At 43.1% G+C, this 15,112-nt stretch overlaps 2 protein-coding genes and 2 long non-coding RNA genes across 5 annotated transcripts; 1 reads left to right on the plus strand and 3 right to left on the minus strand.

Annotated features, from left to right (window-relative positions):
• Positions 1–1,665: 1,665 nt before the first annotated feature.
• On the minus strand, positions 1,666–3,350 carry LOC135583430 (protein trichome birefringence-like 36). Its single transcript, XM_065112502.1, has 5 exons — positions 2,998–3,350; positions 2,768–2,939; positions 2,521–2,702; positions 2,280–2,438; positions 1,666–2,217 (listed from the first exon to the last, which is right to left on the minus strand). Exons 1-5 carry the CDS (start codon positions 3,348–3,350, stop codon positions 1,932–1,934), a joined length of 1,152 nt encoding a protein of 383 aa, XP_064968574.1. The 3' UTR covers positions 1,666–1,931.
• An 862-nt stretch (positions 3,351–4,212) lies between these two features.
• On the plus strand, positions 4,213–9,710 carry LOC108953059 (uncharacterized). Of its 2 annotated transcripts, XR_001978436.2 has the most exons (4): positions 4,213–4,379; positions 5,611–5,771; positions 9,280–9,363; positions 9,504–9,710. It is a non-coding gene; the product is annotated as an uncharacterized LOC108953059 (long non-coding RNA). The 2 variants fall into 2 exon arrangements; XR_010487732.1 differs by lacking the exons at positions 9,280–9,363; positions 9,504–9,710 and adding an exon at positions 8,671–9,222.
• On the minus strand, positions 9,408–10,447 carry LOC135614776 (uncharacterized). The gene is made up of 2 exons (XR_010487730.1): positions 10,097–10,447; positions 9,408–9,743 (listed from the first exon to the last, which is right to left on the minus strand). It is a non-coding gene; the product is annotated as an uncharacterized LOC135614776 (long non-coding RNA).
• Positions 10,448–12,185: 1,738 nt separating this feature from the next.
• LOC103987715 (sialyltransferase-like protein 1) lies at positions 12,186–13,699 on the minus strand. Its single transcript, XM_009406097.3, has one exon. It carries the CDS (start codon positions 13,583–13,585, stop codon positions 12,398–12,400), a length of 1,188 nt encoding a protein of 395 aa, XP_009404372.2. The 5' UTR covers positions 13,586–13,699; the 3' UTR covers positions 12,186–12,397.
• Positions 13,700–15,112: the final 1,413 nt, after the last annotated feature.

Raw genomic sequence — 15,112 nt, forward strand, 5'->3', positions numbered from 1 at the left:
TTATTATTATTATTATGATAAAGTACATATAAAAATGGAGAAGAGAGACGACGGCATAACGAGTAAAATAGAGGACGATTCCATCAGATATTTAGGATGAGGATTTTGGGGATCGTGAATCTTGATGCATTTGTTTGAGGGTTTTAAGCGGACCGCACCTCCCGAGAATGGCCAGGATTCGTTACATGGCATGACACGCAGTCGACCATGGGATTATTAGAGGGTTGACTTTCGTTGACCAGCATCAAGTGTGGTACTGTGGTAATTTACCTCGTCTTATTATTAAGAATATGGATGTGGTATTGAGATTATAAACAGCAATATCGATATGAGATACGTTAAAATTGACCTGATCTGATTCATGTTTGAATCTAATTCTATTCTTCCTGACTCGAGTTCACAGCCTCAGCTTGAATCTAATTCTACGAGCGTTGGAACATAGCTGATAGACCGTCGGCATCGAGGTCAAAGCTGGTGGCGTTTAGAGGGTTGACCAACCTTTAGCGTAGTGGTACAAAAATATGGTGTAGTATTAGAAGCAGCAAATAACACTAAACTAAGTAGAAATGATCCAACTATGAAAGATTGAGAGCTCGAAGTTCTTTATGTTGGTTTTGAAGCACCAAAAACATTAGATATTGGATTGTTCGAATGGATATCAAATTATGTTCTTTGGCTTGCACTTACTTCACGCGCATAACAACAACATTGTGTAATATTAAAGCTTTTAAGAGCTTTTGACATATTATTACACCAATCATCATCAACAGGTTAAAGTTTGATCCTTATTTTGCATCGAAGTATGTTTTGAGTGTTTTTAATGTAATATTTTTTCTAGTTAAAAATAGTTTTAGAGCTTAATGAGGTCTATTTAATGTGGGTCTCATGTGTCAAATCTATAAACTAAGATGAAGGTATTCTCAATCAATATTAAAATAATTTTTTTATTTATATGATTTTAATAAACTCTTGAAAATTTAAGTCTGGAATACCCTTTTATAGTAGATCATTAATCATCAATAGTCATGTGTTGCTCTCGAGCTTTTAAAGGAGTATAGTGTCACGGTGCATCAAATGACCTAACTTGGTCATGACTCCAAGGTGTCAATCATGATGTCAAATGAGATACGAGCTAATGTATCATGCACCTATATGGTCCACATGATATCAAAATATTGACTTATTAAACATATATCATCCATATGATACTATGTTCGTCACTTATATGATGTTGAGATATCGATCATATACTATGGTCTCAATCTATTCACATGTCAATCAAATATTATCAATATTCATAGTATTATTTTTATTTTATATGATATTAGAGAATTTTTTTACTCTTAAATTTTAATTTAAGATAATCATGGTGTTAGAATTGAGCTACAAAAGCATTAGAATTGAATTTTTTTTACTCTAATTTCACTTAAGCATTCGCACTTAAGTGATAGTTTAAATAATATTCATCAAAGTATCGACAACAAAGATTATGGTTCAACCAAACACCTACTAAGAATTTGGTGATACCGTATAAGGCCACATCGTACAGTACTCCCATTCCACGATGTGGTATCATGATTCGTGTTCATCATACATTGAGATGCGTGCAAAACCTGACTGTCGCACGATCTGGATCTAGCAAATGGATTGATTGCGTTGCTCGTGTCAATCAATTACTTCATATGTATTAGACTTAATTATCTAAGCTCTTCAACCAAACAAAGAGAAAAAGCAGAACGGTAATAAATTATTTAACATATTAATATCTTATTTTAATACTAACTTGCATGCAGCAACAGGAAAAGCACTACGTAGTGACCACCCACCGCACACCGCTACCGTCTCCATTGCTTCATGGTCGAAGCTCGAGACAGACCTTAATTTACAGAAGCTCTTCTCCTAGAATCTGCAGAAGCACTCGGGGCACGCATCTACAGAAGAGCATAGAGCATTTCGTTCCAGGCATCAGGCACTCCAGGCAAGCACCAGTGGCTGCAATCCGAGGCAGGGCCTTCTCTGTCCCGCCCCTCCTCGGCGTAGATGGAGGGGTGCCCATCTCGACGCAGAGCTGACATGCTGGTCACGTCCATAAGGTACACCGGGAAGCTCATCTTCTTCAGCACCTCCCTCAGCACCACCAATTGCCCCGGAACGCGCGGCGAGTAGCCCAGGAAGACTAGCGGCTCCTTCTGCTTGTAGCATTGCCAGCCGTTCTCCCTGGCAAAACAGCCAAGCCGTGAATGGATCTATGGAGAAGAGAAGAGTCACCGTTTCCCTACCTGTTGTGCCGAGGTGAGACGCTTCGGAAAATGACTCGAGTTCGCCGGGGATCTAAGTTCAAGTCCACCCATTTAGCCCATGTCGTCAGCCCCTTCTCGTAGGCGACCATGGGGTTCAGGTTGGTGAACAGCCTCGCTCCTTCCTGGAAGTAGTCCCACCTGCGAAATGCATACAATCTCAGTTTCCATTCGTCGAACACGGGAGCGTGAATTGGAGTACCGTAGGAGGAAGAAGAATTACGAGCTCCATTTGCCGGAGTGAGTCCACCAGTGAGCTGAATCGAACACGAGCACGTCAACTCCGAGCCAGTACTTGGCGTTCTCTTCAATGGAGTCCAAGCGCAACACTCTCCTGTTCTCTGCTTCTTCCTTCAGCTCGACAAGAAGGGGAGCCCAGGAGAACTCGATTGATGCCTCGTAGCCCTGCAAAGTTGGTCGGCGTTTAGCTGTGTTTCCAGAAAAAGGTTTGGCATGCGGTGTCTTGTTACCATGGCATGGAAAGCGATGGAAGGGCCATTGGAGGAGACCGTCTTCAACTCGCTGGGGATCACTGCTTCCACCAAGCAAACAAGAGACTCCCACTGGTTCCTGATTATGGAGTCTCCCACCAGCATAACCCTCTTTTTCCTTATCCTTCCAAGAAAGTCCAACGCATCGAACCTGCAAGTAAATTCGTAAGCACGATTCCATTTGTTTCAGCAGCAGTCACCTCTTTTACCTTGGAATTGAGCATTGCTTTGGCTTCCACCTCCACCGCTCGTAGTCAGAGTCTGGCCTCCCGTTCCTCCTGCAGCTAACTTGCGTACTGAGGTAGGGGCAGCCTGGTGCATACAGAGGGTACGATGGATCGAAAACCCACTCTCCTACGGACAAGTTGCAGTCTCTGGGTGATGATCCCTGGTGGCTTTGAACCTCATTAACGTCATCTTCTTTCTCTTCGCGCCACTCAAACGAGTCGACGTCTAATATGCCCATGCAAGGCACCATGCAGAGTCTTTGGAAGACAATGGGGAGGACGATGAAGCTAAAGAAGGGTAAGTAAGAAAGCCTGAGAGCTGGTCTTGTGGCCATTTCGAGATCCTCAAACTTGAGTTTGTCGAACGCATGGAGGAGTATATATAGCTCTGTTCGATTCCTGACTTGGCAGATGAGATGCCATGACTCGCGGGACTGCTTCGCTTTTGCTCCTCCCATCATTGCATCGCATGGAGATGTCTCCTTGTTGTTGATTGTGTTTGCCACGGGTGCTCTATGGATCACAAAGTGTGCATGATTCCACTTTTGCGAGGCTCGATCCTATTCTCCAGTCTGTCTTCAGACTTGAGGGAAACAGAAGAAGAAAGAAACAGATGGTAGAAGGAGCTACCCGTCTCCAAGCAGGAGAGCTTCTGTAATATCATTGCTCATGCCATATGCCATCGAGCACGGTTGGCCCATGGCAAACCCAGAGCAACATGTCAGAATAACTGGCACCATCACTTACTCTGCTCCATGCTGCTGCAAGCGAACTGATCCATCTTGTTCAGAACTGAACTCAGCAGATTCTGAAACCAACGATCATATCACTATACACATTGCAACATCATCTTCAGATCAGTTTTCTTTGACAAGCAGATCAATGTTTTACGTTGATGAGTTTTCCTGACATGTGTCAAGCGGACGCTTACGAAGACCATGTCGGGCAGTAGAAATCAAGCCATCCGGGAAGGGTGATGGACTACGGACGTGGTCTGGTGCAGCCCGTGTGTCGTGTTGGGTTCGGAGTGACGATAACTCCGCCTTCGTTGCCACGTGTGCACCATCTACCGCGTCAAATGTCTTTGCGTCAACGGTTCTGATGCGAGCCAAACGGACCGAAATTAAATGGCGCCACTTATTTTGAATTCCTAACGATTTTAACCCTCCTTTCGCTCTCTGCCGATCGCTATATCAATAAGCGAAGATGGCTTTTGGAGTCGTCTCCATCTCCGCCTCAACCAGTCGTCTCCCCACCCCTCTCCACAACAAGCTCCCACGTCTCCTCCTGGCGGCACCGGCCCAGATCCCGCTTCTCCGTCGGTCATCGCCTCCTCTGCTTTGATTCTGAAACCCCCGACGTAGGTGAGTTCCTCTCTCAACTGCTCCCTTCTCTCCCTGGGATCGTTTTCTTGCTGACTCGGAGCGATACAATGACGATAGAGGCCGCCATTTCGATAATCGGTGACGATATACTGGATTACCTTATTGGATCTTGGACCCAGTTCCACGCGCCGATTAACTGTTCGATACTTTTCCATCTTCGGCTTCTTTTGTGAATTATTCGATGCTTCTCATCGGATGTTGGTTTTCTTGGGGAAAGCAATTGATATGAAGCGAAGAAGGCAGCCGATGGCATCCAGTTTCCATCTGTTTAACGATGACGAGAAGTTTGGATCCGAACATGGCTTCTCTGACTGCTTTTGCGTTTGGAGAGATGTGAGTTGCTGCTTACTGATCAAATGCTTATGTGACAAGTTTGAGAGCGGAATTTGACCAAAATGCAACCGGCGCTGGGCACATTTGGGATGGGGTTTGACTGTGGTATTATCTGATGGGATGTAGCTCTCAGAACCGCATAGCATGAGACACTTATTGATTGTTGCATATCTAGATATATCCCTTATATACATGGATGCACAGTCATGTATGCTCAAAATTAGCTATTGTTTCTACACTGTCGATATGCTTTCATTACTAGTGCTATGGGCAATCTAGAGCTCATTAGCTCCTCCATCTTATCTATAAGAATCTTGAGTTGCATGCTTGGTTCCAAATGCTTTCCAATTTTTAGTGGGTATCAAACAGACACTAATTTGCAAATCAATAAATGAACATGTAGATTGCAGCGATGAATGGTGTAAAAGCTTTATAAATACAGTATTGGGAGAGTTGGTCTGAAGGTGTGCTATTATGAACTTAAATATAATAACGACAAGAAGAGATGAGGTTGATGTATTAGTATATAAAATTTACCCATTTGTGTTCTTGACAAAGTAGAAGACTATGGACTTTGGTTATGAAATGCTTATGGTAGAACAATTACTTATTTAGTTCGTAGAGACCCCATGAAGAACAGCTGCTATACCAAACTGAAAACTGAGAGAGCACTTGTGTGTTCACCAGTTGATAAGATGTTTATTACTTATTTAAATACTCTGCATAATTTTGGGACATGATAGAAGAAATCAAAGCAGTTTTTGAGACTTGTTATTTTGGTTAGGAAAAATGTTGACATGGAAAACTTGTTTTGCAATAAGTTTCAATAGGTTTCATATAACCAGATCTTTTGTTTGATTGTGTGTTTGCTTCTCAGTGTTTGCAGACTTTCCCAACAAACATGAAGAACACTAACAGACTAGAACTACTACAAAATGGACTCATGATCAAGCAAAGTGCCAATCAGCATGACGCCATGAATTCTTTCACTGCATTTCTTTTTGAAGAAGTATCAAATGTTCATAACTTGAAGTTCAGGTATCGCCCATGAGACTATGAATTGACTCAGTTGAGTACTTGCTAGAGTAGAATTTCTTTTATTCAAATGGTTTTTTTTGTTAAATGCATTGAATTTAAGACTTGACAATGTATCACAAGTTAGTTGTCTATAGCTAGTGGGCAATGGAGTCAAGTAGAGATGACCACAATTGGGTACCAGCAAATTTGATGTGAATCCTATTCCAAGCTTACTAGTTATCTACGTAGCCAAATTCAGACCAACTTATGGTATCTAGTTTCCTGCAAACCCAGTTTAATTGGATCATATAGAACTAAATTTCTGAAGATTTTGCCTTCTGCATCTCAAGTCACATAGGAATCATGAAGGGTAGGGTGCCCGAGTTGGGTTAGCTAACTATTAGGCATTAAAACCTAAAACCTAGCCCAGCTTAGTAACTATGTTGAGTACACTTTCATACCCAAATCGATCCCATACTTGATCGAAGGGTACATGCATTCAGTTTAAGTGAGCCGTACACCTAGGTACCAAAAAAATCCTGACCTGCAACTATCTATGGAATTTTCAGTGTGCTATACCATTTTGTTGCCTGGAAGTAAACCTTTCAAGTTCAAGACATCTTTAAAATGACATTAATGGATGCCTTCTTGACCTGCTAAATTTCTGCCATAAGCCGTACCATTGATAAGACCCTATAATAGTGGTTCACAGGTATAGTAGGTCCTACACGGTGATCTCTCAGTCACTTGGAAATGTTAGGACTCTGTAATGTATATTGTGTTCAGAACATATGTCACTTTGTAATGTTCATGTTTCTAAAAACATTATAGATTTCTGTTATGGTAATTTTGCTAGTTGGTCATCATTTAATTCTATCCAAATAGGTTGATGGTGCAGCTAAAACTAAAACGAGGGAACCACAAGGGAAATGCCTTGACTATTATTGGAAAGAAAAATGTTTCTATTTATATTATGATAATGAAGTCGATTATGGATTTAGAATCTTCGCCTTATTTTTATCAGTCACACACTCATACATAGAATACTATATGCTTCTATGAGCACCAATGGTAATTGAGATGCTTTAAGTTATTGTTTAGGAAATCTGTCTCTAGGGGGTTTTGTCTTGTTATGATCATTCCATTATTAGCCTAGCAATGTCACTAGCAAGAAAAAAAACCCCACAAAAGTCTTTACATTAAAACTGGAATGATCATAACAAGCCAAGATGCCATAGAGAAAAGATTTCCTAAACAAAACTAGAATTATGTCAGTTTTAATTCTTTTTCGCTTGTACATTTCATGATGTACTTCCATGCTATGTATGTATGTATGTTTGTATGTGTACTTTTGTGTGTGCTAGTCTTTTTCGTTGATGGATGTCTTGCGAACTACACTGGCCTATATAATCGATCTAATAATCTTTACTCAATGATCAACCATTGGCCCTATACTTTCTTGGGATTGGTTTTTGAACCACTGACTTGGTATCCGCTAGATCTTGATACTCAGGTGTGCTTCTCTTAAGGCATTATTTTTGTTGTATGAAGTTCTGCTCCATTCCATTTGTTTGTAATTTTTTCAATTAAGAATCAGAATTTTATCTTTAATGTGTTCTTCATCATTTGTGCGTCTGATTCAATTCCACACCCGCCAACATCCAAATTGCAACTTGTAGTTAGAAAATTAAAAAAAAAACCATGTTATCATGATTCAGCTGCCTGTGACACATGTCTTAGCTCCTGTTCAAACTTATCTGATGTTTATTAGTTGATATTTGACATGTTTTAGGTGTAGGTCTCATCAATGCTGTTCCATTTCATGTATATACAAAGAATTAGATGAGAATAACGGATTGACTTATAATAAATAGGTACAGATTTACTAGTGCCATTTAGGAAGTGACGTGTCCAAACATGTAGTGCGATTGAATGAGAATATGGAGACTGGTAGTGGCAGAAAATTAGAACAAGAAATTACTGAATAATTGTGAGTTACAAAGTAGGCACCAAAGCAGAATGAGAAAAATTCCACTCAAAATTTCTTTTACATATGCAAATAAGATTTTAGCCATGCCAGCGAGATGAGTTCAAGAAATGCAAATGCAGTAAGGAAAAGAAAGATAAAGTAGAAAATTGGAAAAACTGGTTAAAAGCATTAAGAAATCCTTGGTTGAAGATGAACTGTTTCACTGCATTGCTTTTAATAGAGCTAAGATGAATATCTATAAAGTGGAACCTGATGAGTTTGTCATCATTTTATTCATTGTGTTAAAGTTTTATCACAATTCAATGTGAAATTTCTGTGACATTACATTCAAAAAGGCCAACAACAAGTTTTTTTAAAGGGTTATCAAATACATCCACTAGGATACATTTATATCGATCACTTTCCTACCAAATAGATGTATATATGCATTCAATTGATCTTTTTGCCGGACAGTTTGGCCGTCACGGGCACCACAAGGGTCATTTGCTAATTTCTGTATGTCCCAAATTTCTGTATAATTAATTCTTCAGGGATCGTACTCAGTTTACACCTTACAATTATGTACATCATCAAGTAGTTAGAACTCACATTTAAGGTCAAGAACTGATGTGCTTTATCATATCCCAGCATAGATCACTTCATGAGTATTGCATGTATGTAACATGGGTTGCAACCTAGATGTATCAATGGAAATCGTTTCATTGTAGCAGTGAGCAATTACTTGAGCGAATTCTAGCTGTCAGGCTTATTAGTGTGTATTCTTTGTTAAAACTCATCCTCGCTCACATTTTTGCGCTGGTTTGGGAGCACTGCACTCCATCCAGTGAGACAAACAACAGCAGTAGGTGTCCGAAACCACCACAGATACTGCAAAATAAACTTCTCATGCTGTTTTTGAGTCTAGTTTTACCTCCTTTCTTAAATATTCAGATCGGACTTCCGGGTTTAGAGTATAATCATTGCGAATCCGGTTTGACTGGACCTCCGATGGGACTTCGAAATCATAGCACATGACGGGCTGTCCACCATTGTCAACTGCTTGGTACGACAGACTAAATCTCATGTCTAATTGATGTCTGTGGATTCCGTCTCCTGATTTCCTTTCTCTCACCGTGACTTCTTTCTGTGATCATCGTCATTGTCAACTTTTTAAATCTCCGACATGACGAAGTTTTCTGTCGAGTAGAATTCTACTGTTGTTTCCTTGATTTGTCTCAGGTCACACCACAACTAGGCCAAACTTCATTTTTTGCTGGTTGGAGGCGAATTACATGGTACACGCTTCTTTCTTTCGTTTTCTCCCTCCCCCCTTTTGTTAAGTGGGGTGGTGTGGTTAGTTGGGAACGTGAAATGTGGACATGATTTTGCACTCGTTTGAAATATCTCTGTCGAACAACCTCATATCGTAGAGATCAAGGAGATCAGATCATGTCTTTCTGCTCTTGTAGTACGTACGACGGATCGTGCGAATATTTTATTATACATTTTTATAACAGTTATTAATACAATCTCTGACTTCCATTGGGTCATATGGTGCAGAGTACATATGTGGCAGACAATGTGGATATTGCATTCAAGCAGTCCGTAGCCTTTTTCAGATAGTTATCAGACACCAGCGAGAAGGTAAGTATATTTCTAGCTTAAGAATCTTTATATGATCAAATTCGTTATGCTTAAGGATATCTGTCTCCATTGCATCGTTTAAAATAAGAACCATATATAATTGAGCTAGCACAGGAGTTATCGGTAGATGTTTTTGCTAGATCAAGGCTTGCTCCCATTAGATTCCTCGCTGGTTGTGGGGGCGCTGTTGATGACGGTGGTAAAGTTGGGATTGGAGTTGGAAAGCTTCTCTCTTAGCTCATGTAACAGGGCCTGGTTCTCCTGGCTGAGAAGCTGTGCCTTCCTTCTCAGCCTCTCGTTCTCTTTCATTATGTAATAGTTCTGCAAGCAGAGCTTTGCATTCAACCTCTCCATGTCTTGCCAGCAGGAACCGCAGCGCCCTGTAAACAATACATAGAGAGTCAAGTGGGGCTTTTAGATAGCAGTATATAACCCAACCTGTGGAGAATAAAGAACTACAAACGAGAGACTAAAGGCCAGACAAATTATACAATCCCAAACTAAGAAAGAGAGGAAGACCATGAATGGGTGCACTTCTCGACCCTGCATATGAAAGATCAAGATTTGACGCTGAAAACTAGTCATCAAAGAGCGGAATCCCTATGTCAAAATTAAGTAGAATTCCACCCTTGAGAACAATATTCCATCAACCATCCCGGTCCGAAACCAAAAAGGCAATCATCAACAGCCTGAGACTAACAAAATAAAATATAACAATCACCAATTTGATTACCCTCACTTCTTGAAAACTGAAAAGTGCCCCTCTTTGCCCAAGAAAGGAAGCCGACAAGATGAGAATCGTATGAGGTTCTCATTACATATCGCTCACCTTTTTGATGGCTGAGACAGGGTAAGAGATGGGAAGACTTGAATGAGAAAGAATAGAGTGGGATAGAGAAGAAGAGACGGCTATGCGTGTTGTGGGCGGGATAGGCTTCCTCGGATACTTATAGTGGTGAAAATGCCTCCTCTATCTCTCTCACTCGCTCTCCTGTATTTACTCTTCCCAAAAGAGACTATCCCGTTCTCTCATAATGGTGAGATGCCACAAGAATCATGCGTGCGTTTGGACAAGCAAAGAGAGGCACAGTGAAAGGGTAGAGTTAAGCTTGCAATGAGCCAAGGATGAGGGTGATGGCGTCACGCGATGATGTGTACGCGAAGGGGTGATATGGGGATTTAACGCGGGCATCTCGCATGATGATGGGCTCGGGAGGCCCAAAAGATTCGCAATGATGGCTGTCATTGCGATGCCCACCTTTCTCTCCTGCCCGCCCATCATCACCATCCCTCTCGATCGATGCTCTTTTGTTCCTTTCTCATTATCAACAGTTACACCGTATTCCATTCGTAGTTCCGTCTCTCATTTTCTTTCACCAATGCAAAGAAAAAAGATCATTTGATCCAGAACATAGAACGACAGAGCTCAGTTCATCATCCGTACCTTCTTGTAACTTTCTCAGCGGCCTTTTCTCGATGAGAAGTTCTTGCATTTGAAGTTTCCAATCCGACGATCTAATCAATTATTCGAAACACGTGGATCCTGTCACCACTTAGTGCATGTTGAGTGGGTTTGCAAGAAATCGTTTGTTTATTGCTTGAGCTACATGGACAATAATCTAGAAACATTATGAGGATAATGGTACAGTGCCACTGGTATAAGATGGTCATTTTGCTTTGCCCTCGTGTTATCCTTTTATTCAATCGACTATTTCTTAAAGAAAAAGTAGAAGGTTGTCTCACAATTTCTTTATATGTTCTTTCTACACCCTCCTGTTTTATCTAAGAATCCATAAATGCTTCCAATTGAGAATCGCACTAGGCGAAGAAGACGTGAATGACTTTTTGTAGGGCGACGGTTTTGCCCTCCGAAGTATTGTTGTAACGACAATCTCGTGGGGCTCGTTGGCTTGAGCAACAGAACCATGACTATCTTTAGCTTTCATGCATGTCGTAAACACAGTCGTAGCTTCCTTTTTTCTCTTTAATTTTATTTTTATGTATGTTATTTATTTAAAATAATTATAGAATTTCTTTCTTAATGGAAGAAATACATAGGTCGAAAGCTTCGATGTTGCCTTCACATGTTTTTATAAGCTTTTCGAGACGAAGGAGAGAGTCATAACACTATTCCAAGGCACAGGTTATTGGTCGATTCATGTTTTAGAAAAAAAAAAAAAAGATTTTACTAATAAGACAATCACAATAAGAAATCAAATAGAAGGAATAAAAAAGACAAGAAGAAAATAGTTCTAGCCTATCGATTGAAATTATAAAAATATATTTGACAGATATTTTTTTAAAAAAATACCTGATTAATATGCAAATCATATTATTTTATGAAATCTTTCATTGAAAAAATATACATAAATATCTTCCTATGGTTACCATTTTTAAGGTTAATACATATTTATATATATATATGAAATATTCATATATGTGAGAATTGCTTTCATATATCTTAATCCTGGTCAATTAGTCATCCAACACAACGTGCCTCAATCCTGAACACTCGTTTTCCCTCACCTGTACCAACTGGCGTGTCACAGTTTGGTGCCTTACATGATAGTTTGGGGAGACATAATGTGAGAGAAGACAGTGCCAATTTCATTGAATCAGCTGTGATGAGGGAAGAAGACGAGTGAATCTGCTAGCTTGGCCTCACTTGGAGAGCGGAGCAAAGAGGTAAGCCACGTGGTGTGTTGTTGATCACTTTCACCGCAACGTTAGGATATAGTAAGTTGTTTGATCAGACTGAATCAGGTTCAACATCCAACTAGGTCAGACCGGAGGTTGAGCCATTATCAGCCGACGAATAAATGTTTGTTGGATGTAAATTAGGTTTTCTATTCATGCATAATGTTGAATCCCAGCTTATTATTTACAGTTCACAGCGGCTGATTTTTTTTCTTCATACCGATCACAATCGATTTACAAATTAAAATGAAGCGTAAAGAAAACCTTTTCCTTCTTGTCTATTCTCTCTTTCTCTGGTTGCTTATCTTACTGCTTCAACCCTATAAGGTATGGTATCTCAATGGTAGAAAGCAACAGGGGGAACCTTGATTCCGGCGTCTCTAAGAAAGGGTATCGCCTGCGGCCGCTCGACGAGGTCGCCATAGAACTCGTACTCCGCTGCGTAATCGTGCAAATCCAGCTCCGCCATCTGGCCGGTGTGGTAGTGGTGCTTCGCCTCGGTGGACTTGCCGAACCCGAAGACGCTCACCCTCTCGCAGATGCCCAGCGCCAGCACGATTGCCTGCATCCCCGACGAGTAATGGAACATCTTCTCGTCGTGGAACTTGCCCCACTGCGTCGGGTGCTTCCCCGTCCCCTCCACGAACGTCTTCAGCGAGTAGTACTTTACGATCCTGGCGCAGAGGGTGTCGAACGCGCCGTCGGTGACCAGCAGCGGGGATTTGTGGGTGGAGTTGCACACCATGTACTCGAGGAAATGCGCCGGCTGGCAGATGTAGATGACGATGGGGACAAAGACGCCGTACGGGTGGCAGTGGCAGCCGACGCGGAGGGCGCACGAGTGGAGCACGTTGCTGTTGATGAAGGAGAGGGAGGTCTTGGAGCCGACGTGGCGCTGGTACCCCTCGACGCGGGCGTTGTTGAGGCGGATGACCAGGTCGTGGCCGTCGATGAGGTCGCCGTGCTCGGACTTGAGGAGAATGCCGCTGTTGCCGACGACGGCGCAGGTGGCGTACGGCCGGCCGGTGTCCGGGTAGCCGTAGTGCTGGTCGACGGGGCGCTTGATGCGCCTCACGAGCTCCGACAAAACCTCCGGCCGGAAGGCGCGGCGGTCGTGATACCAATCGCCCAGCAACCGCCGGAACTCCGGGAAGACGCGGTCGTGCTTGGGGTGCTCCGGCAGGGCGGGGAACCGAAGCCGGGCCGTGACCCCTGACCTATTCCCTGGCTTTACCCCGCGCCGCCAGATGGAGATGAGGCGGTAGCGCCCGCCGGCGGATTCGGCGGAATCCAGGCTCCCACCGAGGAGGTCCTCCACGTCCTGCCGCAACTCCACCGCTCCGGGCTCGGCGGCGGAGAGGAGATAAAGGGTCTCGTTAGGGCCCTCGGCCTCGATCGGCCGCGGCGATGCATCGACGTCGATAAAGGGCCCGACAGTGAGGCCGCGGCGGGCCACCGAGCGGCAGCTGAGCGCGGCGGCGACGAGGACGAGGAGCACGAAGGGAAAGCGGAGGGAGCGCTTCATCTCCGCCGTCGTCAGCGCTGCTCTCAGGCCAAATCCCGGCACCCGCGCTTAGCAGGCCGTCGCCCTCCGCGCCATTTTTGGGTACGTCCTCCTCGTCGCGAGCTCGAACTGCCTTCTACCTTATAGGAATAGCTTTACTTATCAGCCGTCTCCTTGACAACACGAGACAGCTTAGCACGGCGCATCTTTGGTGAGTTCATATTGGCTGACCCGATGAGATCGTGACGCGTGGCATAAACATGGACTTAGACGTTGCTCGAGAGGAGACCCGTAGCGGGAAAGGTCGATCCGAGGACAAGGGGAGCCGGGGGAGGGGCCGGCGGACGCATGGAGACAATGGCGGCATCGGGTTTGGATTGGACGGGTTGACGCCAATTAAAAATGGGTGCTGCGGTTGGAATCTTCGCCTTCTCTTCTGGATCCATCGGCTGGGTTGAGATCCAACGAGGTTTTAAGTGGACCTTCACGCGGGGTAGTCCGCCCAGTTTCGTGCGTGCCAGCGCTCGTCGATTATCCCCAAATAAGCGTGGACCCACCACCCGTTAACCCGTCCGACGGCTGCGTTTCAGGTGGGACCTTCATGAAAGAGAACCCATGGGGACCCTACCAAAGAGAACCCAAACGAGACCGGGTTCCCTGTTAATATGAATATTATAGGATACATTCGTCATACTTTGGCATGCACAAGTACTGTTGGCAATTAAGAAACGAGTTAGACGCTGTCTCACCAGGTGATCGTGTAGAACATTCATTAAATTTCGTTTGGATAATTTATCCCAAAAAAAAAATCCATACTAATTTATCTAATATCGATAAATTACTAGGAGTTACTTTTTCTTAAGTAGCAAGCGAGAATGAACCAAATCGGATAGGATCATTCGATCTTATCTCCTTTTATTTAGGGGGGGGGGGGGGGGGGGTCCCGCATTTAGACCAGTCGTTGGAACCATCACCACTTTTAATGTCTGCCGGAAAGCGTCGAGTGGAGCAGTTCACACGGCTCAAAGTCTCCTTTCCATCAAGTCCAACCGACCGCCACTCCTGTGGAAAATAGGAGCTGCAACCACCGATATCTCTGCAATTCCTTTAGGTAAGAAAGGCTTGGGAACACTAACCATAGTTAATTAACTCGATGGAGCTTTGACCCGGTTGGGAACTGCTCCCACCTTAACAATGGTCTCCCCCAGATGGGGTCGCCCCCGGGTCATCCATGTCCAGGTAATACCCGAGTAAAACTGTCGACGTAGACTCCACAGATGTGCACCAGTTCGTGAGCGTCGCTTTAGCTGAAAACAAAAGCAAGGAATGGTGAGTGATTCCTGCATTACCCCCTATCACTCGATCATTCTCGAATCGTAGTAAGCCACAATGCTTCTTTACTTGATTTAAGTTGAGTGGATCCTATTATGATATTGATCAGAGGCAGTTGCTTTAATCATAATAAAATTCACTCTTCTCGTGTTCATAATCAAACAAGTCGAATTGCCTTTTTTTTTTTTTTTTTTGAATTGATTTCAATATCGAATA

Source organism: Musa acuminata, chromosome BXJ2-6, assembly GCF_036884655.1.
Source record: "Musa acuminata AAA Group cultivar baxijiao chromosome BXJ2-6, Cavendish_Baxijiao_AAA, whole genome shotgun sequence".
NCBI classification, from domain to species: domain Eukaryota; kingdom Viridiplantae; phylum Streptophyta; class Magnoliopsida; order Zingiberales; family Musaceae; genus Musa; species Musa acuminata.